The following is a 24,945-nucleotide window of genomic DNA, read 5'->3' on the forward strand; positions in this document are numbered from 1 at the left end:
AGCTGTCATTTAATGTAGGAAAGCTAAGCTTTATATGTGAATTTTGTACTCTGCACTTAATAAACATGCATGCATTCATATACAGACTGGATGTTTTCACATTACCCAAGCATTACACACAAGACTATTGGCTTACCGTGAAATCTTGTCAGCATATGAAATTAAAGTGTTAGCACCGATAGCTGAGTTGCACTATTCTGATGTAGTGGTTTCTCCTTTGGTTTGAAGGAGGTCTATGGAGAAAAAGTATGGCTGAGACCTGAAGCAGGGCTGTCCAAAAAGTCAGCTCCTCCAGGGTAGTGCAAAGATTAATTACTTTATTCTCAGATGATTAGTATTGATTCCCAGGACACGAGCTGGGGGCCAAGCAAGTCTGAAGGATCCAACTTCAAAGAAAGTAGAGTCACTGTAAGAAAGTGATTTTAATTTTCACCTTCCTTCTCCACACAGCTCTGAGCTGCTTTCTCAAAAGAGATTAATCCTAGAAGAAGGCTGCAGTTTGTGCAGAGCATCAGATGCACCAGCCTCGTGTGGTAAGTCAATGCTAAGTTTCACTTGTATTTGGTTAGAACTGTATTCCTCTATGAAAGTACTTCTATGAAAGCTGTAGGCTTATATTCCCAATTAGTATTGCAATTTAAACACTCCCACAGCTGGAAGGGAACAATCAGCAAATTATTATTGCCCTAAAGTTCATTCTTTGGCAGACACTTGGTTTTTCTTGAAAGAAAAGAAACTTCACCAGGTATATGTGGGAGATGTGAAGGCATCATGACTGTGAGTCAAAGCCATTCTCCAGAGAAAATGCTTTCTTTGTTTCTATAGCTGAGGGGTGCTGTATATATCCAAAACTAACAAGTGGGATACACTTTCAGAAACTGGACTTTGCATGGTTAAAATCACAGGTAATGAATACTCCGTTTCCTATGCTAAGAAGGCTTCTTAGGGCTTGCTGGATTTCCTCCTTTCTGCCTTTGACAATGGACTTACCTCATCTGACCCTGTTCTGAATTAATATTTCTATCTTTGCTTAGACAACATCTTTCAGAAGTCAAAGCAATAATATCCTGGACTTTGTATGATAAAGTACTTCAGCAGTCATATCAGTAAAAAATAGGTGAAATGTGGGCAATGTTCAGACGTGGTTTCTCATTAATGAGGTAGTGCCTGCTGTATATCAGGTAACGTCAGTATTTAGCCTCTAGGGTGCTGATTCTTAATCAGAGGGGAGAATCCTGAAATTGTTGGATCAGGTATAATAGGGACTGGACCACACATGTGGTCCTTATTCTTTTACTGGTTCTGGTGTCAAGAGAAAAGACATTAAAATGTTATGCTCCCCTTCCTATGTTTGTACATACTGATATTCTCCGTTATTTCCTTGCAAAATAGATTGGTTTCCTCAGAATAATTCGTCAGCTAATTCAGAACAACTTCCAGGTGCAGGAAGAAACCTGCTGAGGTGAGAATGGCTTGCCCTTGGCTTACTAACCAGCTCCATGCACTTCAGTTTGTATGTATTGTGCTCCTAGAGTGCAGCTGAAATTCACTTAGGGGTCTATTGCTGAAAGCCTTCAATTCACATGGAAGCTAATGCTTAAAGCCTAAAGTTTCCATGCTTTTTCCTCTTATATTTGCTCAAAAAAAGTATCAAAAGGGTAGAGGAGCCCTCAGAGGCTGAGCTTGACAAAGCCTCCCAGCCCTGACAGCTGATAGTGGAGATATGGAGATCCAGCAGCTTTTGGGAAGCGAAGAGTCTGGGGTGACTTTGCTCCAACATACTTCATCTGCTCTGCCATGGACTGCGAGGGTCTTGCTAGAGTGGCAGAATGAGTATGATTCATGTGATGGGGTGTAATGTAGATGTATGAAAAAAATCATTTTGCTCCAAATGACTGTATTTCCTGTAAGACATTTAACTTTTGAAATTTGACCGCAGTATTTGAACTTTATCCTCATCTGCAGACACTTCTGCAGTGTTTTGTCTACTGTTCAGTCATTGCTTTCTTGAGAAGGAGGAGTTTTAATCTGCAGAGCACTGGCATCCAATGAAGCTTGAAGTGCTGTTCCAGATCAAAAGCTGCTTGATGAAATCATCAGTGTTGCGGTGATATTTTGTCATATAGTGGAATGAGAACAGTGAATCACACATTTCTTTGCAGGTTTCACAGAGCACTTTGGTCCTAGCTCTTGAAGCTGCTGGGCTTATGACAAGTTTTATTGCTAAACTTGATTACTTTTTCGGTCCACTCTCAAGTACTCCTGATCTTGAGCAGGCAGTGTTTGAATGGGATCCACTTCTCCCCTGGTACAGGAAGCAGTGACTCAGTACTCAAACACAGAGGCTTACTTTGGCAGGGAGCCTGTCCCAACTCTCACCTCAGCTCAACCACTCCAGTTCCCTTGTGACAAAGACTGGGGTGCTGCCAATTGCTGAAGGGATGGAAGCGATCTGGTGTCAGAGGACCAGGTCTTTTTTTTGTTTTTTGTTTTTTTTTTTTTAGCAACTGCCTTTCTTTGCTACCTGTACTGCTATTATGCAGTTTCCCTGAGCAAAGCGGTGGTGTGGAGTGGTTCACCCTGCACCTGAAGGTTATGAAGGAAGTGAGCAGTCCAAAAAAGATGGCTTTTGTAGGTTTATGGAAGGTTACTGTAGTGTTTCCTTGTTTTTTACGAGCAGATATTGTAGAAAGTGAATCATATGCTGGCAAGTGAGACCTTCACAACAAGTTGTGTTAATGCAGACATTTCCCCAGACTGGGAGCAAAGCCTTAGAGCAAGACAGCAATGCAGGCTGGCCAGGACATGGTGGGGTGCTGCTCAGTAGCAGAGATCTCCACTGTACCTAGTGCTATTAGCTGTCAGTCTGCAAGGTGACCTTAATGGGAACAGGGTGGGCAGGGCTGTGCTGCTGTTGGCGGGGCTAGTAAAGATTTCTGGGGAGCGTGCTGGAGTGAAATTATATGCTAGCCCTGATGCGTTGTATTTTCCTGCCACTTTGGTTTCCTGTGCTGGAAACCTTGCACGTTGCATTGGACTGCGATCAGGTAGAGCCTCATTAAGCAAACCCAACTAAATTAGCACTAATGATGTGTTGTGGTAGAGTTAGTGCAGGAGGCCTTGGACCTGGTCAAGGCCCTGGACCTGGTCAGGTGGAAATCAAAAGGCATTGCTGATGTTCTTCCTTGCTAAAGCTGAAGCAGTTTGATGCTGTTGTGCTGTGCTGGTGCAGTGCAAAACAAACAAGAGTTTCCAGAAAGGGTTGTTTGGGGGAGTACTCCAAAGCAGCATACCCTACCCTCAAATCTTCCTTTCATAGCTTGCTTTTTTTTTTTTTTTAAATCTGCTTTACATTTTTATTTTACCAGCTTTTATGATCGCAGTGATTTATACATAAAGTTATCACTCTTAGTGGTTATGCAAGCCACTCCTGCAAACTTGCCATTAACATATTACCATGGTGACATCCTTATCACCATTTAACCTTGCAGTTCATTACTAAGCAAATCCCATTCCAGTGTGATTTCCAGGTCAGGACAAAAAGCCCAAACAAATGAGTCTTATCTTCCTCTTCAGGCACTGAGTGAGTTTTTCAGGAAATGGCCTGAGTTTTGCACATCCATCATGCAGTTATGTCAGGCAAACTTTCCAGACCCCATTCTTTTGTTTCCATAGAATCACAGAATCACCAAGTTTGGAAAAAACCTCCAAAATTATGTAGTCCAACTGTCCATCTACCACTACTAACCCTGAAACCATGTCCCTTTGTACAACATCTGAACGTTTCTTGAGCACTTCCAGTGAGGGTGACTCCACCACCTCCCTGGGCAGCCTGTTCCAGCACCTGGCCACTCCTCTCCCAGCAGCTGCAACGGGCTTTGTGGGTGCAGTGGGCAACAGGGGTTCATGTTGTTCTTAGCAGAGAGAGCAGCTCCCCCTTTTCTTAGTTTAGGGCTCCCTGCACGCTTGTGGGAAAACTTCCAGGAAGCAGTGCCGATCCTAATATCACCTTGCTGCTATGGTGCAATTAAGAGCCATTAATTTTCCTTCTGTTGGTTGTGTAATAGCACTGCAGGGTGTTCTGAATGCTGTGTGTGAATGAGTCTGCAATTGGAAATAATGAAGGTTAGAACCTTCTTGCATGACTTAATGATCAAATTAGTTCGTTTGACCCAGAAAGCAACTGCGGTGGCACCAAGCTCTGTGTTAGGAAAAGGGCCACAGGTTAAGAGTGCTGCTCAGCCCTGTTACTTGAAGAAGGGACCGCAGTGCCCTCTGAGGCGTGGATGCCCCTGGTAGGCAGGGTCCTGTTTGGCTCTGGCTGACAGCCTTTCTCCAGTCTTCCTGACACCAGCCTCCAGCTGAGATGCCGACAGAAGGGTAGGGGTCACAGGGGACGCCAGCTCCTGCGGGAGGCCGTTAGCAGAAGGCTGGCATACACCCAGGGCTGCTGAGAGCCTTCGTGGAGTGGACAGGGCGCGGCACGGCTCACCCCAGCCTCTGGGCGGCTGAGGGGACAGCTCTCCTCGCTCGCTTGGCGCCACCTACTGGGCTTAGTTGGCGCGTGGGATTTCTGTTATTAGGCGGCTAGTTCGGGGCGCATTCGGGCTGGGCACGGCTCTCTGAAGGGCCGCGGGGCCAGGCAGCCCTGCGGGGGGAGGCTCGAGTGTCAATCCTGTCGCAGCCCCCGGGCACGGTACCCGGACCGCCGGGGGGCGCCATCGTCGCGGCCGCGCCGGGCAGCATCTCCGCCAATTGTTTCTTCGCCCGTCTCCTGGTCCCGCCCTTCTTTGTTGGGGCCGCCAATAGGAGCACGCTGAAGGCGGGCGGCAGGCCCGTAGCGTGGTAACGGCGGGGCGGCATGGAGCGGCGAGCCCGCAGAGCGGCCGGGGTGCCCGGGCAGTGGGGCTCAGGGTATCGCGCGGGAGGCGGGTAGCCGCCGTTAGGGCCGGGGTCTCGGCGCGCGCGAGCGCACGTTTATACCCATCTCTATTGATAGAGGGGGGCGGCGGGGCCCGGTCGCCCCCCGCCCGGGGCATGGCGGCAGGGCCATGACGGGAGCGGCGGGCGGCGGCGGCCCCCGCCGGGCGTCGGCTGCGGCCAAGGGCGGGGGCCGCTCCCGGAGCGCTCAGCCGCGGGCGGTGGGCAGCAGCAGCGGCGGCGGCTCGGAGGAGGAGGATCAGCGGGACGGCGGGGTGCTGTTCCTTGTCAACAAGAGCGGCTTCCCGCTGGACGGGCAGACCTGGGAGCGGATGTGGGGGCACGTGGAGCGGGTGCACCCCGACGGCAGCGCCGTGGCCGCCGCCATCCGCAGCGCCGCCTGCCTGGCCCGGGTAAGGCTGCGGGGCGGTGGGAAGGGACTGCGCGGACCTCCTGCGACCCGCTGCTGCGGGTCCGTGCCCGCTGCCGAGCTGCCTCGGCGCCCGGTGGCCGGAGAGGGTGGGCCCTGGGCCGGCGGGACGGTGCGCGCAGACCGTAGTGAATGACGAGCCCCGGGATCGAGTCTGCCGGCTTTGTCCGCGCTGGGTAACGGAGCGCTCGCTCTGTGCGCGGCGGCCTCCTGCTCCTAATGGGGTGCGGTGAGACGGTGGAAGGCAGTTCCACGCGGGCTGCCCGCAGCGAGCCGGGACCTGGCGTTCCGGGCATAGGGCGGTCGCTGGCCGCGTTGCGCCGTTCGCAGCATCGGCCCTCGCGCTGCAGCGGCCGTGCTGTCTGTGGAGGCGTAGCTGCTTAGAAATAGCGATGCAGGGTCAAGGTTTCCCGTTGCTCCACTCCCGAATCCTACTTGCTTTATAAATGCGCGATCCACAGCGCTGTGTCTCCTCTCGGCAGCCCTGACTTCCCCACTTGTACGCACAGAGCTGCTGTGCTGGCGGGCTGGGACCGGTCCTCTGCAGGGCTGTGCTTTGAGGAGTAGGACAATGCCAGGCAGCAAATGTTGTGACATAATGACAGTCCTGGCAGGAGTTTCCCTGGCCTGAGCCTGGTGTAAAGTGTGACCAGAGGAAACGGAGGGGCTCTTTGCAGATAGACAAGAGTAGGGATGGGAGCTACAGCTCTTCTTCTGTCCCCTCTCGTTTTCCACCACTGCCTGTGCCCCATCTCTGTAGGTACTTCTAGAAACCAGGGATGAACCTGTGGTTAGGAAGCTGGGAACTGTGGAATTTTTAATGCTGCCTGATCTTTGAGAGTGTACGGCACCTTCTGGGGTGTGCTCGGTCCTTTGTGCTTCCAGTGGCGTTAAGCAGGAGCTGCATGCTGCTCAGAAACATGCAGGGATTGAGCTCTAAGCAGGTGGAGCTCTGCCCACTGACCTAGGACACAGCTGGCCCAGATCTGCTTGCCTGGCTGTGGTGTGACCAATGTGGGCCAGGTGCCTGCATAGCCGCATTTGTGCCTGGGACTGGCCCAAGATGCAGAGCAGTCCAGAGCCATTTGTGCTGCAAGCTCTTATGGTGCTGTGGTGATCTTGTTCCACGTGTACCTCACGCACATGTGTGAAAGACATTGACATGGAAGGTTTCAGCACCAAAAGCTCAGGCCTGGCCCAGGCCAGCCCAGCCCTGATAATTGGGATGCCTGCACTGCGTGTAGTGAGGGCTGTGAGTCCCAGCACCCATCCTGTCCCCAGCAGCTGGGGGCCTAAAGGCTCTTCAGCAGTCCAGCTCTGGTAGGTTGAGTGAGGGCCACCCCACTGCCTCGATGTGTTGTGCATGTGCAGTGCAGGCAGGTTTTTATCTTAAAGGAGAGTCTGTATGGGATTGAGAGCAGCAGCAGTTACATCTGGAAACTTTCATTCACTTTTTTTTTTTTTTTTTTTTTTTTTTTTTTACTATTTCTGCTCTTGAAACTTGAGCCCTGTCTCAGTGATTCATCCAAGCCAAAGGGGTAGGGGGTGGAAGGAATTTGTGAAACTGAAGAACTACCTCTAATGAAGAGTGTATGCCTGGAAATTTGTACTAAGAAATGCTCACCATCCCCACTCATGACTTGTGGCAGCAGAGCTGTCTGCGTGGTTACCGTATCTCTTGCTGCACTGAGGAAGCTAGCAGCACACTGGAGCCACAGCCGTCTGTCTGCTTCCCACTTAAAACACATTTTTGTGTGTCAGTAGTGTGAGTCTCTTCCTATCCCTTTTCCAAGGCCTGTGTACTGTCTGACAGTAGTAGCGAGCTGAATGTGGGTGCCGATTTCCTTGGCAGGTGCTTGTCACAAAGCAAACAGTGAGCAGCTCACTCAGAGCGGAGGTGGGAGCCTGGGCAGCCAGGTCCATGAGAGGGAGGCTCCACCTGTTTTTATAGATGCTGACCCCTTGTTTTGCAGCCTTGCCCCTGCGTTAGCTGGGAGATGACAAGGAGCTGCCCCTTCCCTGTGTTGCTGTGGGCTGAGGAGCCACATAGCTGTGGGGATTAGATGTGGATTGAGGGCCTGGCTTCTGATGGTGCTTTGGCACCAGCTGATGCCTTAGGGGATTTCTGAAAAAATCCCATTATGGTACAGTCTCTATCTCTAAGTGTCTTAATACCATTAGCTATCGGGTGCCCTCAGATGGCCTTTTGGCCCTACAGATCCCTGCCTGGCAAGTGCTGGGATTGTGTTTCTGTGAGGAACCTGTGTGTGCGGGCTGCACAGGTCCTGTCCTGTCCCCATGCTGCAGGGTGTGGGCAGTCCCTGTCACAAGTGGGATGGCTTTGTCCTGTGCCCGAGTTCACTAAGGTGGGAGTCATGTGCTGCAAAGCTGCACGGTGTTAAATGCCTTCATCTGTCTTAGTCAGCCTCCTGTGAGGAGTGGTAGCTGGCTGACCTCTTCTTCTTCTTTCTGTGCCCAGCCCTCGGTTCCGCCCGTGCCCAATTACAAGCTCTCCATGTCCATCCCAGAATGGCTGCAGGCAATACAGACCTACATGAAGATGCTGCAGTATCCTCTGCACAGTGCGTACTCTTGCAAAGAAGGCTGATGTGTCCAGCATGGAGCACTGCCTCGTGGGTTAGCAGGGTTTACTGGAGCTGGTCACAAGGGCCGAGGATCATCGGGGGTGAAGGGACAACTCTCAGCACTGCTACAGACTTCTTGAGCTTTTTCTGAGGAGCGTAATGAGCCACAGCAAAGCAGGAGCCATGGGAGGGAGGGAGAGATTTTGCAGCATGCATCTGCATTCTAGCCCTGCAGCCTGCCCCTGGGACAGCTGTATTAAGAGAGGGGTAACAAGGAAGGGCCCTTTCCACATGTCTCAACTGCTTGGAGTTTTCTTTGGAGCGGCATACATCAACCTGGCCTCCCTGCTGCTTTGTCACTGCCCTGTGCCTGATAGCCAACCCTTCCCCACACTGACAGATAATGCTGGGGGAAGCTGCTGGCCTGGATGCTGACTTGGCTGCTCTTTTCTGTTTGCTTTTTTTCTAAACTCTCCCTCTGTGTGTGTGTGTGCTCTGGGGGAAGCAGTGAAGATGAGGAATGAACGTGAAGTCCTGGTAAGGATTAGGAAGGGATCTGGGTGGCAGCTGGAGGAGCATCCAAAAATAGCAGGGCAGAGGTTGGGATCAAAGCCTGGGCAGCAGCTGCAGGGCAGGCACTGCTGTGCAGCCCCCCTTGGGCAGAGAGAGCTACAGGGAGGAGGGCTGCACAGAAGGGGAGGCCATGTCACACAGCTCAAAAAAACACCATCTTTTCCTCCAGTGGTTTTGAAGTGCTGCACTTTGCTATGGAGGAGGAACAAGTCTCAGAGGTTGGGTTTGGCTCTGTGTTCAAAAAGGCTTCAAAGTGTGCTGGGACTGGGGAGCAGGATCCTGGCTTTCTTTGAGGGCTGAAGGAGGTTGTATGTTTTCAGAGCACTCTGTGAAAGGGTCTCATGAATTAAGTTTCAAAAGTGGGTGGGAGGGAAGAAAGTTTTTTGTTTGTTTGTTTTCCTGGAAGTCTCTGAACTCTAATTAATGTCAGCTCTGAGCATCCTGATGCAAGCTGAAGATTTGTATAGCAATGGTCACACAGCCAGCAGCTGTGCTGGTTGTACCGTGCTGGGGTTTGGTTGATGGGTGGGTGGCTGTCCTCTGGCATCCTTCATGATGAGCTCTCATGTGCTCATGGTGTTAACTTTTGTTCTTGAGTTGCACTTAGGTGGCTAGTTCCATTTTAAGTGCATTGTGTATTTTAGGGAGTGATTTATATTTCCTAAGTGTAAATAGATGTATTGCCGTGCAGTTGATTTACAGGCTGACTGAGTCAAAACTTACAAAAGGAAATTAGTTCTTTGAAACAGTGGATTATGTTGTTTGGTTTGGGCTCTTGCTTGAAGGGGAGACTTTTTTCAAACTATAACCCATTTTTTTTCAAATGCAACCCAGCAGCAAATGGGAGCTAGAGGAAAAAAGAATTCACATCTCCCAAATGCCAAGTGTGTCATATTAGACAAGTGACCTTTTTGCTCAATTCTCCATCTAATGCTGATTAATATGTCATGAATTGTGATTTTATTGTTTGTCTGTTTAAGTTGCTTTCCTTAACATACAAAATTCAGATACAATCACACGGGAACTCAGTTCTTCGAGATCAGAAAATCCAGACCTCTAAGTGGGTAAGTGTCTTTGGAGCTGCTATACTGTCATGCTCCCCCATACGTACTGAGGGCACTCAGCTGATGCAGAGCAATGTAGTGGTGTGGGAGCTCTCTAGTGCCACTGTCTGTCCTGGCACAGCCAGGGCTGTGTGTCACTACCTTTGCAAGGAGAGTCCCAGCTTGCTGCCTCCTGGGACAAGGATCCATAGCAAGCCAGCAAGGGGGAGGGCTGAACTTGCTCAGTATCCACGCTGTAGCTGGCCAAGCTTGAATGTGCAGGGCTGGGAAAATTCAATTCTTGTTTGTTGGTGTTGGGCTGGGAGGGCTGGGCTGTTTTTATGGAAAATATATAAGTCTTGTTATTCTGGTTTGCACTATAATACCATTGCTGAAAGTAGGAAGAGATCAACCGTGCACATTGCTGCAGAAATCTTAATGTTGTCATGGGCTCAGTTATTTCACCTTTGAGGATCACAAGGAATAGCTCAAGTCATGGTCTTGGTTCTCCCTTTGCTGGTCCTCTTGTCATTCCTTCCACCTGGTGTGGATGACAGTGAGTTGCATAATACGAATATGAACATGTGTGCAGGGAGTGTGGCAACAGAGTTGGGACCTCTTGCATGTAAGAGCTGTATCGTGGTTACGACAGGTCTTTGAAAGGACTCAGTAACTTGGCAGATTGGGTGGGTGGTGATGTTGACAACGTTGTGCCTTTTTAGTAGGGCAAAATTTAGACAAGCAGAATGTAATGACTCCTGTAGGCTGTCCTGTCTAGCTCTCCTCAGCTGTCTGTCACTAATAGTGTGTTGCTGTAAATTTCTTTTCCCATCACAGCTCTAGACTTGAAGTTTTCATCTTGCTGACAGCAATCTTTCCCACTTCCTTTCTCTATGTTATTTTACTGTACTGGTGGAACTTGTTTAAAAGAAATCTTGTGCTTTGAATGATGAATGGGTTTATAGACTCTTAAACCAGTTTTCAGGCTGGTCATTCATTTTTAAAGTTGTCCCATTACTTTTATCCAAGGAAGTGGAGAACGAGATGAACTCACTACTTTAAATGTCTGTGTTCTCTTGGGCTTGATGATAGTCTGGCTTATGAGGATGGTGCTTTTTCTTTAAAGTGAATCAGCGTGGAGGCGTAATCAGGGCTCTGGATCCTCTTCTAAGTGGTCTTATTTCCTCCATTTATCTGCCTTTAATGTTTGTGGGCTTGGGTACTCATGTTTGGCTTCTCTCCTTGTTGCAGTGACTTCTGAGCAATCTAATTTGTGGTGACAGGATTTCAGAAGAGCTACAGCGAGGGCCTCTGGAAATGGTCTGGCTAGTAGGAGCTGATTTGCCAGGCACAGTTGTCTTCCTTTCTCTTCCATTAGACTTGCACAGTGTGAGCTGCTAAGCCTGCACTGGTTTGCTCCTTGACATAGTGGACAGGGGTAGGCCTGGCGCAGGATGTGTGTAGGATCCCTCACTTGCTTTTGAAATTAGGCAGGAGCCTGCTGACAAAGCAAGGTTTGTATTTGCAAGTGGATCTGGCAAGATGCTGCACTATCCATTTCTACCAGCTCTTGGAAGCTGAGACTGTTACCAGAGTCGTGATTTATTGCTGCTGAGCATATTGTTTATTTCCTATTGTAAAGGCTCAGGCTAATGAAAGTATTACGAGACCTCTGGCAGCCTGACTTCATGAGAGTGGTGGCTGGACACAAAGAAGTAGAGTGCTAGGTAGAAATGATGAATATTCATAAATTCACGTGAAAGTGTCCTAAAGCAGCTGGAGCATATTAATGAGTATTTCTGCTATGGAGGGAGGACTATTATGGAGATTTACTGTCAGCATCAATGCAGTACATGAGAGAATAAAAATGTCTGGCTGGGCTTAGGAAGGAGAGCATAAATTATCCATAGGAGCACGTAACGTTAAGCAATGCAGGCTTGATACAACTCTGCCTTTATAATCCCTTTTATGAAGAATTCAGCTATCAACTTGCATCTAGACTGCCTGGCGCCCTGTGAATTTGTCTGGACTCAAACGACGCTTCTGAAAATGATTGTGCTGGTATGGCTTTGTAAGGGGTGGGAGAGATGTGATCCTGAAAGCTGTGTGTTGTTCCTATTGTATTGGCAGCGTGTGTGTGAAACTGGACCTTACCTTGCCTGGGTTTGCTGTACTTTTACAGAACCCAGATTTACAGGTGTAGCATGGATGTTCCTGACCCAGGGCAATGTCCTTGGTTTAGGTTTTGTGGTGTGCCCTTTTATATTGGGGAAGTAAAGGACGCTCAGTGGAGTTCTGCTGATATCTGGTAGGAGTGAGAGTGAGGCTGGGATATTTGTGTTTCAGGCACTTACTGATAGGACTGGTTTTCTTTTTTTCATACAGGATTATACTGGCAGAACTTACATTACAGCTTCTGTTTGTACAACTCTGATTTAAAAATTGGTTGTTCTTTAGTCATCACTCTTTAAAGCTCCCAAGAACGGATCATGTAAGAGCTCCAGAAAAACAAAATTTCCAGATATTTAATGAAGTCTATGAATGTTAATTCAGTGCTAACACACTTTTATTACTGGCTGTACAACAGGCGATAAACCCTCTGCACGCTTCTGTTCTAGGATACAGATGTGAGCCACAGTGTGGAGCAAGCATCTCTGCTCTGCACAGAGTAATGGGGACAGTGTAGGGAGGTGTGATCTTGCAGTATTCTCTTCATTCAGTGTCCTGTTGGTCACTGTAACTCCAGCTGAAGCAGTAAGATAAAATAAAATAAAAAAGCAATGGATTGTGGGTGCTTTGAGAAATGACAGAGATGCCTCTGGGATGTGAGGGTAGAGCCATTCTGTGGCAGCAGACAGTTGATGGCAAGAGGAGTCAATAGGAGCAGACACATGGAATCTATGTAACCAAATAGTACGGAGGAGAAAAACCACAATACTGTTTCAACACACCATATTATTAAGAAACCCTGATGGGGCTGCAAGGGAAAATGGGCTCATCCCATTTCCAAACAATAGACTGCAAAGGCTTTTAAACATCTGCTTCTTTCTCACACTGCTATAGTCAGCATGTGGGAGAAGTCCTTTCGCCACTGACACAAACTGGTGGTGAGAAGATCCTTGAGAATGGTGGCTGCACTGCTTTATATCTGTTTACTCCTGTTTGTACTTTTAACTTCTCTTTTTGCTTTGTTTGGGAAGAGTAAACCTGTCAGGAGCCTCTGAGAAGCCAAGAAGAGGGAAGTTCAGTGGGCCTTGTGCAAGTCCTGATGCCTGGAGAAAGAAAATTTAGTAGGAAATATGTGGGAGGATTTTATTATGAGATTTACTGACATCTGTAGAAACCTTGGCGAGGAAAAAATGGTTCAGTGCTCCTTAGCATGTTCATCTCTGAGTGAGTGTGGTGGGCCCCTGCTGGTGAGGTCCTCTAGCACTGGGCGTGCTAACAGGTTTGAAGCTTTTTCTAACCTGTATGTGAGATAGGAAGGGTGGTTAAGAACCAGGGAGCAAAAGGCATTTGTGTTTCACGTGATGTGCTGCAGTCATGTCAATGGAAAGCATTCTAAAATGGCAGGCACTAGTCCTCAGTGCAGAAACCAAGGGCGATAATTCTAATGGGCACCTAAAAACACTGAAATAGATTGGAGTCAATTTACAAGGAGATACTGCCGTGGACCTGGAGGGAGAAGTATGCAGCCTGTTCATGTTAGCTGTGCTTATCAGGGGCAGAAGTGTTAACTGTGGTCTGGGACAGATACCTGCCTGGCAGATTTTAGGTAATGGTGTAAACACAGCAAAGAGGGAAGTTATATTGTGCTAGTTCCCAGCTGCCCAATATGAGATTGCAAGTACTGCACTGGAGAACTGTGGATGTGGAATCTGTTGAGATGACTGGAAGGATTTAAAAGTCCCATAGACAAACCCTGCGCAGAAAAGAAATCAAAGCACATTTCTTTTTTTATTTTTTTCCCTTGCTTAAATCTTCATTAACAAATCTAATTGCGTAGTATTTCTCATCACAGTTAGTACATGTGACAGTGTGGTCAGAATTCAGGAGTGAAATCAAACAAGGAAAGGACAAGCCAAAGAGCACTTGTAATTACTTGTTTTCAACTAAGCTGGATGCAGCGTAGGTTGTTCTAGGTGACTTAGCTGACAAGCAGCCTGCAAACCATTTGTGCTTTGGTTACGGTGTGTAGGAAGGATGAGTGGTGTGGCTGGAAACAGGAAAGCAGTGATACCAGCCTGTTAGTGGAGGGGGAAAAAAAGCCAAAGAGAAAACTCTGAAACTGTGGTCTAGAAACTTCCAATTTATCTGCAGTCTCAGGAAAAAGCTCTAGCACAAATAATCAAGTGTCTGGGACATGATAAAGCTGTAAGGCAACATGAATTTAATTTGACACATTTTATCTCTATGAGATTGTAAAGGCTTTTGTGCGTAAGGGAGGAGTTGCAGAAGTGATCGCTTTAGTATGGCTGTTGGTAGCTTCCAGGTAAGGCAGGGGCAGCCAGCCTAAATAAAATGATTCTGACACAGGGACCCACGCTGGTGAAAAGCTGCACTCAGGAAGTGGCATGCGGACAACAGCTTGTTCTTGGTCTGGCAGAGCTTGTCAGTTGAGGTGTGCAGTATCTGTCCTAGGTCAATTGTTTTTTTCATTAATGGTGTGGATAAGACTAATTGTTTGCTAATTAATGTGCTTTGCACTTCAAGCTGAACAAAGTGACAAGACTTTGTAAGGTTGAACTAGGATTCAGAGTGGTTTTGGAGAGTAGGAGTGGATTGGAGCAAACAGGTGGTATTTTAGTAAGGACAGTTGCAGAGTATGGTTTTGGGAATCTTCAACTGTGAGGATACATGACGGAGAAGGAGAGGCTGGTTTTGCAGAGAAGGATCTGATTTTAGGTATTTATTTTTAAAGACATTCAGTGTGAGTCAGCAGGGCCAACAACACACTGAGTTGGGTTGCAAAAATATAGTTGGATTGAAAAGATAATTAGTGTTTGTATTGGAGTGGTGGGATCAAGTAAAGGGCTACAAGTGAAAAGAGAACAAAAGGAAAGCAAGAAACGTTGCCCAAGGTCTAGAAAACATGACTTATGGCAAAGCTTGGGGAGGGAGGGCTATAATAATAATAGTAAATGTGGGTTTACTTTGTCATGTTTGCAAAGGAGAGGTTGATTACAGCCTTATGTATGTATAAATGTCTGTTGCAAAAGGAGAGTTAATAAATGGTCTCCATGTCCACCGTGGATAGCAGAAATAGCTTCTCATTTAAATTGCAAAAATAAAGATTCAGTTTAAACATTAGGGGAGCTTCTTAGATGTGAGGTTAAGCATAGGATGGATTTACTGGTGGCTTCCCAAGCCTTTGAAAACCCAGTTCAAAGTAGGTTGGAAAATTATCAGTGAGGAGCGATTTGGGTTTGGCTTGTGCTACCTTGGGGCAGAGTGGTGGCTTAGGGATTTTCTGAAGACTGTCTCCAATGCAAATGCAGTTTCTGAGGCTGTGGTTTAACTTAGGCTTGTTAAGAGAGGCAGAGGGGCTCTGGGTGGTTGTTGAACTGGGTCATCCACAAACTCTGTGGCCTGTGTTGCAAATGTGAAGGAAAAAAAAAAACTTTGAGTACTGCCCAGGATTGGGCATGACAGGGTGGTGTTGTTGGATGTGGAGATGCTCAGGGCTCTGTTCAGCTGGCTTTCTGTGCTCCATGAACTCACAGAAGTACTGGGCACCCTCTTGTTCCACACTCAGGTGAGACTTGGGCTTGTTCTGCCCAGGAACTGCCTGGTGGAGCAAGGCTGAGCCCATGAATTTGGAGAGCCACGTCTGCAGCATGGCCCCTGGGCCCACCAGCCAACAGCTGGCCCTGGGCTTCCCACCTGGACTTGTCCTTGCAGGGATGGCTGTGGTTCCTGTGTCCTGATGCTGAAAGCAGGAGCTGGACAAGAGGGCTTGCCATGTTCCCTACCAAGCTGAATTAGCCTCCGTAGATGCTATGTAAAGGAATGGCAGAGCAGCTGCTAGCCTGAGTGGGCAGCCAAAATATAGCAGTGTGTCTTTGTTTTTGTTTTTTTTTTTTTTTAAGCAAGCAAAATGCCTCTGCTGGTCAATTTAAATCTATCTTAATAATTGCGTAGCATCTTGAAGGGCTGTACTTGCAAGCAGAGCATATGTGAAATAGAACTCAGTATTTAAGTACCATGGATATTGCTGTGACAGATATATTGGGGCTAATTTGGCTGCTTATTTAGGCCGATTACTTTGAAGCCTCCCTCCCTGGCTGGGGAATCATTAATATTATATATATATATATATATAAGCTGACAACTTGATGGCAGGGAGCTTGTGCAGGCAGCTGTTAGGAGAGCCAGTGCTGCGTGCTGTGGTGAGGTGGTGACCCCAAGCCCAGCAGCCGCAGGAATTGCCTTGCGTTGCTGTGGGAGGATGAAGGGGCCCCATTGTGTCCCTGCCAGACCTGCTGCTTGGTGCTGGGGCTCCTGTCACTGATTGTGAGCGTGGTGGAGGCAGGCAGGCTGGCCCTGCTGTGCCCGCTGTACGGCAGGCAGCACGTAAAGAGCAGTTGTTTACAAATGAGGAGATAATTTCTAGCCTGGAATCCCGTGACAGGCGGTAATAGCAGTGGAAGCTGCGCTGCCATTTACACTGAATACAAGGTTTAGAATGCATGAGATGGCTGAATTGGGAAGTGGGAAAATAGATTAATGGCTTGAGATGCATATTCTCATCATCTTCTCTGGTAGAAATATTTCTCTTTTTATGAAGCTCTCCTCAGAGAGGATTAGAGGAGACTTCAAAATAGAAGTCATCCTTTGTTTTGGCTTTTAGCATTGTCTTGCTGCAATTGAATATCACTTTTCTCCCTCCTGGTAATTTTTTTAAAGAGTCCAGATTGTAACTAAATTTCATGGGCTTGCCGTCTCTGGGATGTATTGTTTCTTGCACTCCTGTAAGGAAATCCTGCATTTGGGGCAGCCCAGAGGAGTTGGGGAGCAGTAGGAAGGTAACTTGGCTTGCAGTGTGAGTTATCTGTGCTGGCAGAGCTGCAGAGCAGATTCAATAAAACACCTGAAATTCCAGCCTGCATCTATAGCCATCAGCTCAAAAAGGGACATAATCACTGAGGGGATCAGCTTGGTTTCAGGCATGTTCTGCAGTGCAGAGGGGATTGTGGTGCACAGGGAGCTCCTGATAGGCAGCCCTACGTGTGGGATGACCTGGTGCAATGCAGGAGGCTGCTGTTCTTCCAGCACTTCCGATGAACGCTGTCACCTGCTCACAAGGTGGTGCTGTGGTCGTTGCACCCACCCAGCAGGAAGCCATGTCCTCTGCATCCCCTGAGGCCCCTCCAGCCCCAGGGACCCGTGCAGTGGCCCAGACAGAGCTCCCCAGGAACATCAGAGCACATTTAGCCTGCAGAGATCAGAAATGGGGATGTCTGGTTCCAAGAGTAAGAGAGAACTTTGTTCCAACCATAAAGACTAAAAGCTTTTTGTCTCTGTTCTAGGTTGATGGAAACAGCAAGAGAAATGACCAGGGAGTCCTTACCTATCAAATGCCTTGAAGCAGTCATCCTGGGGATGTATCCTTTCATGTGTCTGTCACTTCTTACTCTGCAGCGCTGCTGAATTTATCAGCTGTCCTGGAGGGTGTCTGAGATGTGCACAGCCAAAGGTGAGTGTACACATTTCAAGGGCTGTCTGTGCTGTAGATCGGTGAGCTGTTGAGCTGATGAGAGATAGGAAGAACTGGGGAGGCTGTGTGCTGTTCACAGCCATCAGCTGGTGTTACAGCAGCCATACTGCCTTTGCTTTCTGCCCCAGTAATTTGTGTAACATCAGGATCTGACCCACAGTGCCCACAAGTGTCTGTCTGTACAATCCCTGCTTTGTTTAGTCGTTTGTTGCCTGTTGCTGTTGAAGCTTGTTAACACATGAGAAACATAGGTTCTGCGTTGTGTTTGTGTAATGTTTGCATACTGAAGTTGTGTTCACTTTTTGTTTCTCAGTCCACAGCTGTGGTTTGTGCAGAAACAGGTGTATACTATAGTTAAATGTTTATGCTCTACCTTAATGTAATGGATATTTCCTACTCAGGTTCAGAAAATAACAAGGGTATTTTTATTTGGAGACTGACTCGCTTTCTAACTCCCTTGTTCTCTCACTAATAAACTAACTTGTTTGTCCCCAGATGCTGGAAAAGAGCAAGACAGGCCTACAGGTACAGCTGTGCACTGGATAAACCTCAGCACAGCTGATCAAATTTGATTTCAAACAAAGAAAACCGAATCCCAATGCAGAGTGGCTCCTGGCGTGTCTTTGCTGCGTTCTGCTTGCTGCTGCTGCCCCCTCTCGTGGCAGAAGAAATTGACATGTGTTGTAGTGCCCGGTGCTGGCGAGGGGGTGTCTGAGAGCTGCCCCCCTGTGTGCTGCTGCCTCCTCCTGCCTTGGCAGGGCCTGCTGACGGCTTGGGAGTCCTGAGTGCTTGGTGGCAGCAGGTGGCTCGCACTGACACCAATGTGTGTAGGCCTGTTGTGTTTATCCATGTGTCAGGACTCTATTTTGTATTATTTGGAGAACAAAGTGGGGAGGAAATCCCCAGGAGGAGCTGATGCTGCTCTGCAGTACTGGTAAGTGTCTGTGTGTCTTCTGGTGCTGTGTTTCTAGCACTGAACCACATAGCATTCAAACAGAGAGTGAGAACACTGGTGACATAAAGATGACCTAAGAGTCATGGTAACCTAAGAGTGTGTTTGATAGTTGAAAAGTTTTGACCGTTTTATTTTTGATTTCTGAAAAAGCCTTTTTTTTTTTTTGTTTGTTTGTTTTGTGGGGGCAAAACAGTTGAAAGCTCTGATTATGCTATTTTGTATCATTTGAAGTTTCTTTGGGGATGGATTTTAAAGCTTTGAATAAATGTTTCTGTGTCAAGACAGTACTTCCAAAATGTGTATGGAAGGCTTTTAGTTGAGGTTGCCTCATGAGAAGGCTTAGCGGGGAGAGTGGGACAGGGCTCTCTTTTCCTTTGGTTTCCAGTTCCTGCACTGGAAGTCCACTGTGTAAGAACAGGGGCTGCCTTCTGGGGTGGTTGTCTAGTAACGTGTTCGTTGATGGAAGTTAAAAGATACCAGAAAAATATTTAGATTTTATATTAAAGGCGAGGTGTGGGCATAGAGAATATCAGTAGCAAGTAGATGGGCCTCCTGAGTGTGTGACTTTTGGAAGTGGCCCTTACAAAGCATGGGTCCCTGCAGAACCTCATGGTGTGCTCCAGATGTGTTTCTGGAGCAGATCTCTGTAACAACATGACCTTGGCTGATTTTTTCCTCAGCTATGAGACTTTAATCTTCAGTGTCACCCTCTGGATGTGTACTCGGTTAGGCAGCGGCTGTGGCATAATTTACAGGGTCAAGCAGCTTCCAAATGAAAGATGCTGTTGCCCTCTGTTCCCTTTTTTGAGCGTCACATCGCTGACTTGCATCCTGCTGAGCTGAGCATCCTGGTGTGTGTGTATGTGTGTTAACCTCTGGTTCTCTTCTCTGTCTCTAGAAATAGGGTAATGCTGTGCTGACAGGCCTTGTCCTGTTGCTTGGCTACCAAAAGGATCAAAGCCCGGCTTTGCTGATAGTGAACCCTCAGTGTGAGCCTCCATTCAGAGCACAGCTTGCGCAGAGCAGCTTAGCAAGCTTAGCAAGGTGTCATTTAACTGAACTGCTTGGTGGCTTGTGCAGTTGCCTTTTGCAGTATGGCTTCTTATAAAATACTTCAGCAGTCCCTCTTGGTGCAGAATTAAGTTTTGCATAATTATCATCGCACTGAATATTGAAGTTTTTTTTATCTGGCAGCAAGTAAAATACTGAGCTATTCTGAATGCACACAGCAAGGGAGCAGCTGCTGTGAGATTACCAGAAGCTCATACAGATCTTCCAGCGTTATAACAATTGCAGCAGTCTGTACAGATCTCCTCCGCATAGCTGTCTGAACTGGCTTTGTGTCTTGTTGCTTTCATGGACTGCTCAGCAGTGCCTGACTGGAGGCATTCCTCCTCCTGCCCTCTCCAGGATCCTTCTGAGTTTAGCTGTACATCAGCTGAGTAATTGTGTGTTCACTACATCCATTATGAGCAAGGATCAAAACTACTTGTGCTCAGGAAAGGGAGTAGTAAACCAAAAGGTGCCAAGGGAATTGTATCCAGTTGTAGTAATAAAATGTGGAGAGCAAAATAGTGGAGAGTGAGTACAGATTATCAGTGGTCCACAGAGTGCTGTCTGTGACAGGTGAATCTAACTTATTCCCACTGACTGCAGTGTCCCTGTCGTGGTTCATGCGAGGTAACCAGCAGACCTGTGCAGTGTATGAGACCTCCTGCTGTCTGATAATGTCATTAACGGGGAGGGCAGAGGTGCCCCTGGAGGAGAGATGATTTAATGGCTTTACACTGCCCATTTAATCATTGGGTGATGTTTATCTCTGCTGGAGTCCCTCTTGCCTTGCAGGCAAGGTCCTGGCTGGGAGTGAGTGCTTCAGTTAGGGGCAGATTTTCTTCCTGCCGTCACTGCAGGGTGCCTTGGGATATTGACATCCTCTCTGTCCCCTGGTTGCTTTCTGCAAGCTTGTCTGCAGCCTGACATGTTTTCTAACTGGAATAGAAGCAGGGAAGGCCTGCTGAAGAGCTGCAGCCCCTCTGGTAGCTGGGAGGAGCTCAGAGAGTTTGTCATGACTTCCATCTTCATGGCCTAACCTTAAATTAGTAGCTCAGGCTGCACCTGGGCATTAGAGAGCTGGCTTCCTGCTCAGTCAGCAGGGTCATGCAGACCAGGGATTTCAGTGCTGCATCAGCTGCAGGTTCCCATGAGCAGCCGTGTCTGGCCAGCCAGGCTGTCCTGCCCTCTTCCCTGGCACCTGGCTGCCCTGGCCTGTGCTTACTGTCTGAGCCTCCCTGCCTGCGGTCACATGGTGCATGACAGTCATTCCCTTGGTTTGGACACCAGTGGGCTGGCACCCCGCAGACTGTTCCTTTGCCACCTGTTGAGCTGGCTGCGGTTCCCAGCGGCTGTGGGAGGCTGTTGGTCGTAGGCAACACAAGCTCGGGTAGCCATGGGAAGCCAGCTGCTGCGTAGATGGCATCAGCTGCTAAGGCCTATTTCCAGAAATGTCAGTGTCCAAAGCCTGGAGCCACGATGCTAGCACATGGAAAGATCCCACTCAGATTATGTATTTAAAAATAAATAAAAAAAAGCATTAGAGAAAACCCTTTCTAAATTTGCTCCTGGCAGATGAAGGAGAGTTCCTCTTCTGGCGAGGAGCTGCTCTGCACTCCTCGACGGGGATCACCTATTTAGGGAATGGTCTGTAACAGAGAGGAAGAATGCTGGGATTTCTGTGGGACTTTTTTGGTAGTAGAGTTTACTAGGGAACAAATTAAAATGTGGAAGGGCCGACTATAAAGCATTGCTGGAGTCATCATGTGGGTATATAGATTTAAAAACAAAACACAAACATCCAGAATCTAGTTTCGCACCAGAGTTTTAAAACAGAGTCTGACTCAGATCATGCCTTAGCTCAGAATGTTCACAGAACTAAAGAATGGTTTGGGCTGGAAGGGACCTTAAAGTCCACCCAGTTCCAACGCCCAGCCATGAGCAGGGCTGCCCCCCCAGCTCAGCTGCCCAGGAACGCATCCAACCTGACTCTGAGTGCTTGCAGGGATGGGGCACCACAGCTTCTCTGGGCAGCTGTGCCAGGGCCTCACTGCCCTCCAAATAAAGAATTTCTATCTAAATTTCCCCTCTTAGTTTAAAGCCGTTCCCCCTTGTCCTATCTACGTTCTCTGGTGGGGCTCCAGATGTTGTCTGTATGCATTTTTGCAGCGGGGGCAGGAGGTGGTTACCCAGAAGGTGACAGATAGGTTTCCTGGGTGATCATCTGAGGAGATCAGCATCCCTCAATACTGATTTTTGGCTGTATAGCCGCATGGCTGGGCCCTGGGAAGCTGCTTTGACTTGCACCAGGACCAGATATGGAGGGCACCGACCTTTCCTCTCAGCTGCCTGTGCCCTCTCCTGCTCTGTGCTGTGTCAGCATCATGCTGTGCAATTTACTCCCTGACTCTCCATCCTGCGGTAACAGGCCCAGCTCAGAAGTGTGATTGCAGCCATGGTGGCAGCGTGTCATTGCCTTTTGTTTGCTACAATACAGCTCTACTTGGGCAGAGCAGAAAGGAAAAGAACTAATAATGACACACGGGCGGAGGGGAAGCCCGTTTGCTGTGTATTTCATCTCGGGTGGGGACTCTCATTAAGCAGTCTCTCGGCAGAAGCAACCTGTACCTAAAGGTTAATTTCCACAGCAGTTGTTGCTGGGTTGTTTGATGGTGGGTAATTTCCATCCTCAAAGGAGCCTTTTACTCCTACCCAGCATTTAATGAGATTAAATTGCAACTTCTGCAAGGCCTGGTGGCAGAAGTGTGTATGTGTGGCAGGCGGGTGCCACGCTTTGTGTGGGCTCAATAGAAGGGCACTGGGGAGCGAGAGAAAACCCTTTCATCATGAAGGGAAAATAGTGGCGATGTTTGAATGCTTCATATGTGTTAATAAAAGACACTGCTTTTTCAGTTACACAGATTGATAAATACAATGGGCTTCTGTAAGAAACTGTCTGTAGGACAAGTTACTGTAACGTGACTTTGATAGATGCAGGATGCTCCTTTTAAGGCCTGGAGCAAGGTGACCTCAATGAGATGACAGTGGGCCGAATTTTCCAGTTGTCACAATTGCTGTGGTAAAAATGTTTGAGCATGTGAAATTCAGCAAGTGTTGGGAGGATGATCTGCCCCAAATGTGCTGAAGTGTGCTGCAGCTGTTCCTTGTCACCGCACCTGCCCTGCCTGGGCCAGGAGGCCTTGTGGGCCTCAGTGCCTGGAGCTGGGGCTCAGCTGTCCAGGATTAGCAGCAGGGAGCAGTGCAGACTCAGCACTGATGAGGACCCGCTTGTGTGAGGGATTCTCTCTGTCCTTCCTCCTCTGTGAGGGTCACTGATGTCCTGAGGAAACCAGCTGGACCAGCACGCAGCTCCCGTCTGAGATCACACATTGCTGCCAGAAAGCTTGGCCCTCAGCCATTTCCACTGGTGCATTTGGAACGGCCAGCCAGCAGTTCAGGGACAAATTCTGCTTTATAAAGGTTTGTTCGTGGCCATATGTGTCTGTGCTAATCTGGAAACAGTAGTTGTCAACTCAGGAGCTTGTCTTTATCTCAGCAGCGTGTTACGTATATAAAACTGGTCTTGTATCAGGAGTGGCCAGACTGAGGGTCATATTGAAAGACAGATCTGTAACCGTAGAAAGGATTCTGATCTGCTTGTACTGCTTAACGGCTGCAGAGATGTGTGAAAATGAGAATAAACAACCCGAGTCTTACCAAGTGTCAGTGGTTCCCTTTTGGTTTTGGTATCACATAAAGGAGCTCCCAGGGATTTGGGGCGGATGCTCTCCTCCAGCATACTGCGCTGAGCGCTGTCACTGTGGCTTTGTTTTTCTGTTCTTCCCCACAGGCGTGGTAGAGACAGGCCCTTTCCTGCCTCAACAATTGAGTCTTATTCTCCAAACAGTAAAACGGGCTTTAGTAATATTGACAGTTGCTGGGGCACTCTGAGAATACACTTGTGTTTACGTGGGTTCTGGCAGTGAAAACTGTTGGAGGTCTCACAGCTGTAATGTGGTGCTCCCTTCTCAACCCCGTTTTCGCCTTGATTCAGTGCACAGATACCTAACAAATGGGCAGCCCTCTGTGGAACGATTCCCCATCAGCTTTAAAACCCACTTCTCAGGGAACTATTTTCATCATGTGGTGCTTGGGATTTACTGCAATGGCCGGTATGGATCACTGGGCATGAGCAGGCGCTCGGACCTAATGGACAAACCTCTGACTTACCGAACTCTGAGCGACCTCATCTTTGAATTTGAAGACTCCTATAAGAAGTACTTGCATTCAGTCAAAAAAGTCAAAATCGGATTATATGTTCCGCATGAGCCACACAGCTTTCAGCCCATTGAGTGGAAACAGCTGGTCCTCAACGTATCCAAAATGATGCGCACAGAAGTCAGGAAGGAGCTGGAGAAGTTTGCCAGAGATATGAGGATGAAGGTAGGTCTGGTGCCTGGTTTTAGTTACAGGATCTCTCCTTCAGCCTGGGAAACGCTGGAACCCCACATTCTCCCCTGGCTGTCGAGGAGTCAGCACTCAGATTGTTTTCTGCATGTTTTCTAGCTCTGGATGAGGGTGGCCAGAGGTGGCCATTGAGGCTGAAGTTATGGGGTTTCTATACAGCTCCAAATCAGGCTGCTTTGGTGTTACATAAGGGCGGATGCGTGCAACACAGGGAAATGGGCCTTTCCTCTTTCCTTCTTTCCTTCTTTTCTGCTGAGAGGTGCAAGTCTGTAGAGGAGCATGATGGCAGTCCCCGAGGTATGCGAGCACATGTTGAGGAGAGTCACTTCTCCATGTAGGGCATGCTTCCCACTACCCGTGCTTCAGTCACGAGGTAGGTGAGGTGGGGAGGGAAGGAAAGCAAATCCTTGGCAAGATCAAGGGAAGCACAGGGAGAGAGGGCTGGCTGCCAGAGGGCTGCAGGTTTTGGCTGCCCTTGGGGCGAGGGGTGTCCCTGAGCACGCTGCCAGCATTGCTGTGGGCAAGAAGCCAGTCACAGCTAGGGCAGAAGGGGAGCTGGGGCCTCTCCAGTCTTCTGCTGGCAGCAGGAGCTGAGCAGGTGCATTGCTAAGTATGGGGCTGGCTCTTTTGGAGTGGTATGCAGGTTATTCTGGGTTCCCATACCCTTCTCTGCTGAGGAGTGGCTCATACATGGAAGCTATGTGCCTTTTTGGTAGGGGCTGCGGCAGCCTCCCTGCCCCGATGGAATACTGCTGCTGACGTTGGTGGCAGCAGGAGAGCCCTCTCCTGTGCTGCCAAGTAGGGCGAGAGGGGTGAGCGGTGCCCTCCCTCTGCCTCTACTGCACATCTATCTTCGGGAGTCCCCTGAGGTTCCCACCGGTCCCATGTCCTTCAGCTGTGCTGCAGCCAGGTGGGCCCAGTGAGCATCACTGCTATCTCTGTCACTTGCTGCCTGGGGCACAGGAGGAGGAGGCAGCGATGAAAAACGCTGAAGCCAAAATGGTCTTGTCCTGGGCTTCAGAGAGACAGCGTGTGGGGCAGTAGCACAGATAAGATGCCTTGTACCCTGATGTCATCTTAAGCAAATATGCTTGGTTACATTGTAATGAAGTTTTTTTTTTTCCCTTCTTCTCTATTCATACACTTCTAATACCATCTGGAGAGCAAATCACTTGAAGTGGGCTCCAGTTAAAGAAGTCCATGCA

The 24,945-nt window shown here is 48.4% G+C and overlaps 1 protein-coding gene across 2 annotated transcripts in view; it reads left to right on the plus strand.

Annotated features, from left to right (window-relative positions):
• Positions 1-24,945, plus strand: part of VASH2 (vasohibin 2) — a 32,360-nt gene that overhangs the window by 2,296 nt on the left and 5,119 nt on the right. Inside the window, exons 2-6 of one of the 2 annotated variants that reach the window (XM_052681176.1) lie at positions 451-533; positions 7,830-7,918; positions 9,516-9,572; positions 17,081-17,155; positions 23,335-23,716. In XM_052681176.1, the coding sequence (XP_052537136.1) occupies positions 516-533; positions 7,830-7,918; positions 9,516-9,572; positions 17,081-17,155; positions 23,335-23,716 (621 nt within the window). In that variant the 5' untranslated portion in view covers positions 451-515. Of the gene's footprint in view, positions 1-450; positions 534-5,124; positions 5,334-7,829; positions 7,919-9,515; positions 9,573-17,080; positions 17,156-23,334; positions 23,717-24,945 lie in introns of those variants that run through there. The other variant, XM_052681167.1, reaches the window with a different exon arrangement.

This window comes from Tympanuchus pallidicinctus, unplaced genomic scaffold (genome assembly GCF_026119805.1).
Source record: "Tympanuchus pallidicinctus isolate F22 unplaced genomic scaffold, pur_lepc_1.0 scaffold1, whole genome shotgun sequence".
In the NCBI taxonomy this organism is placed as follows: Eukaryota; Metazoa; Chordata; class Aves; order Galliformes; family Phasianidae; genus Tympanuchus; species Tympanuchus pallidicinctus.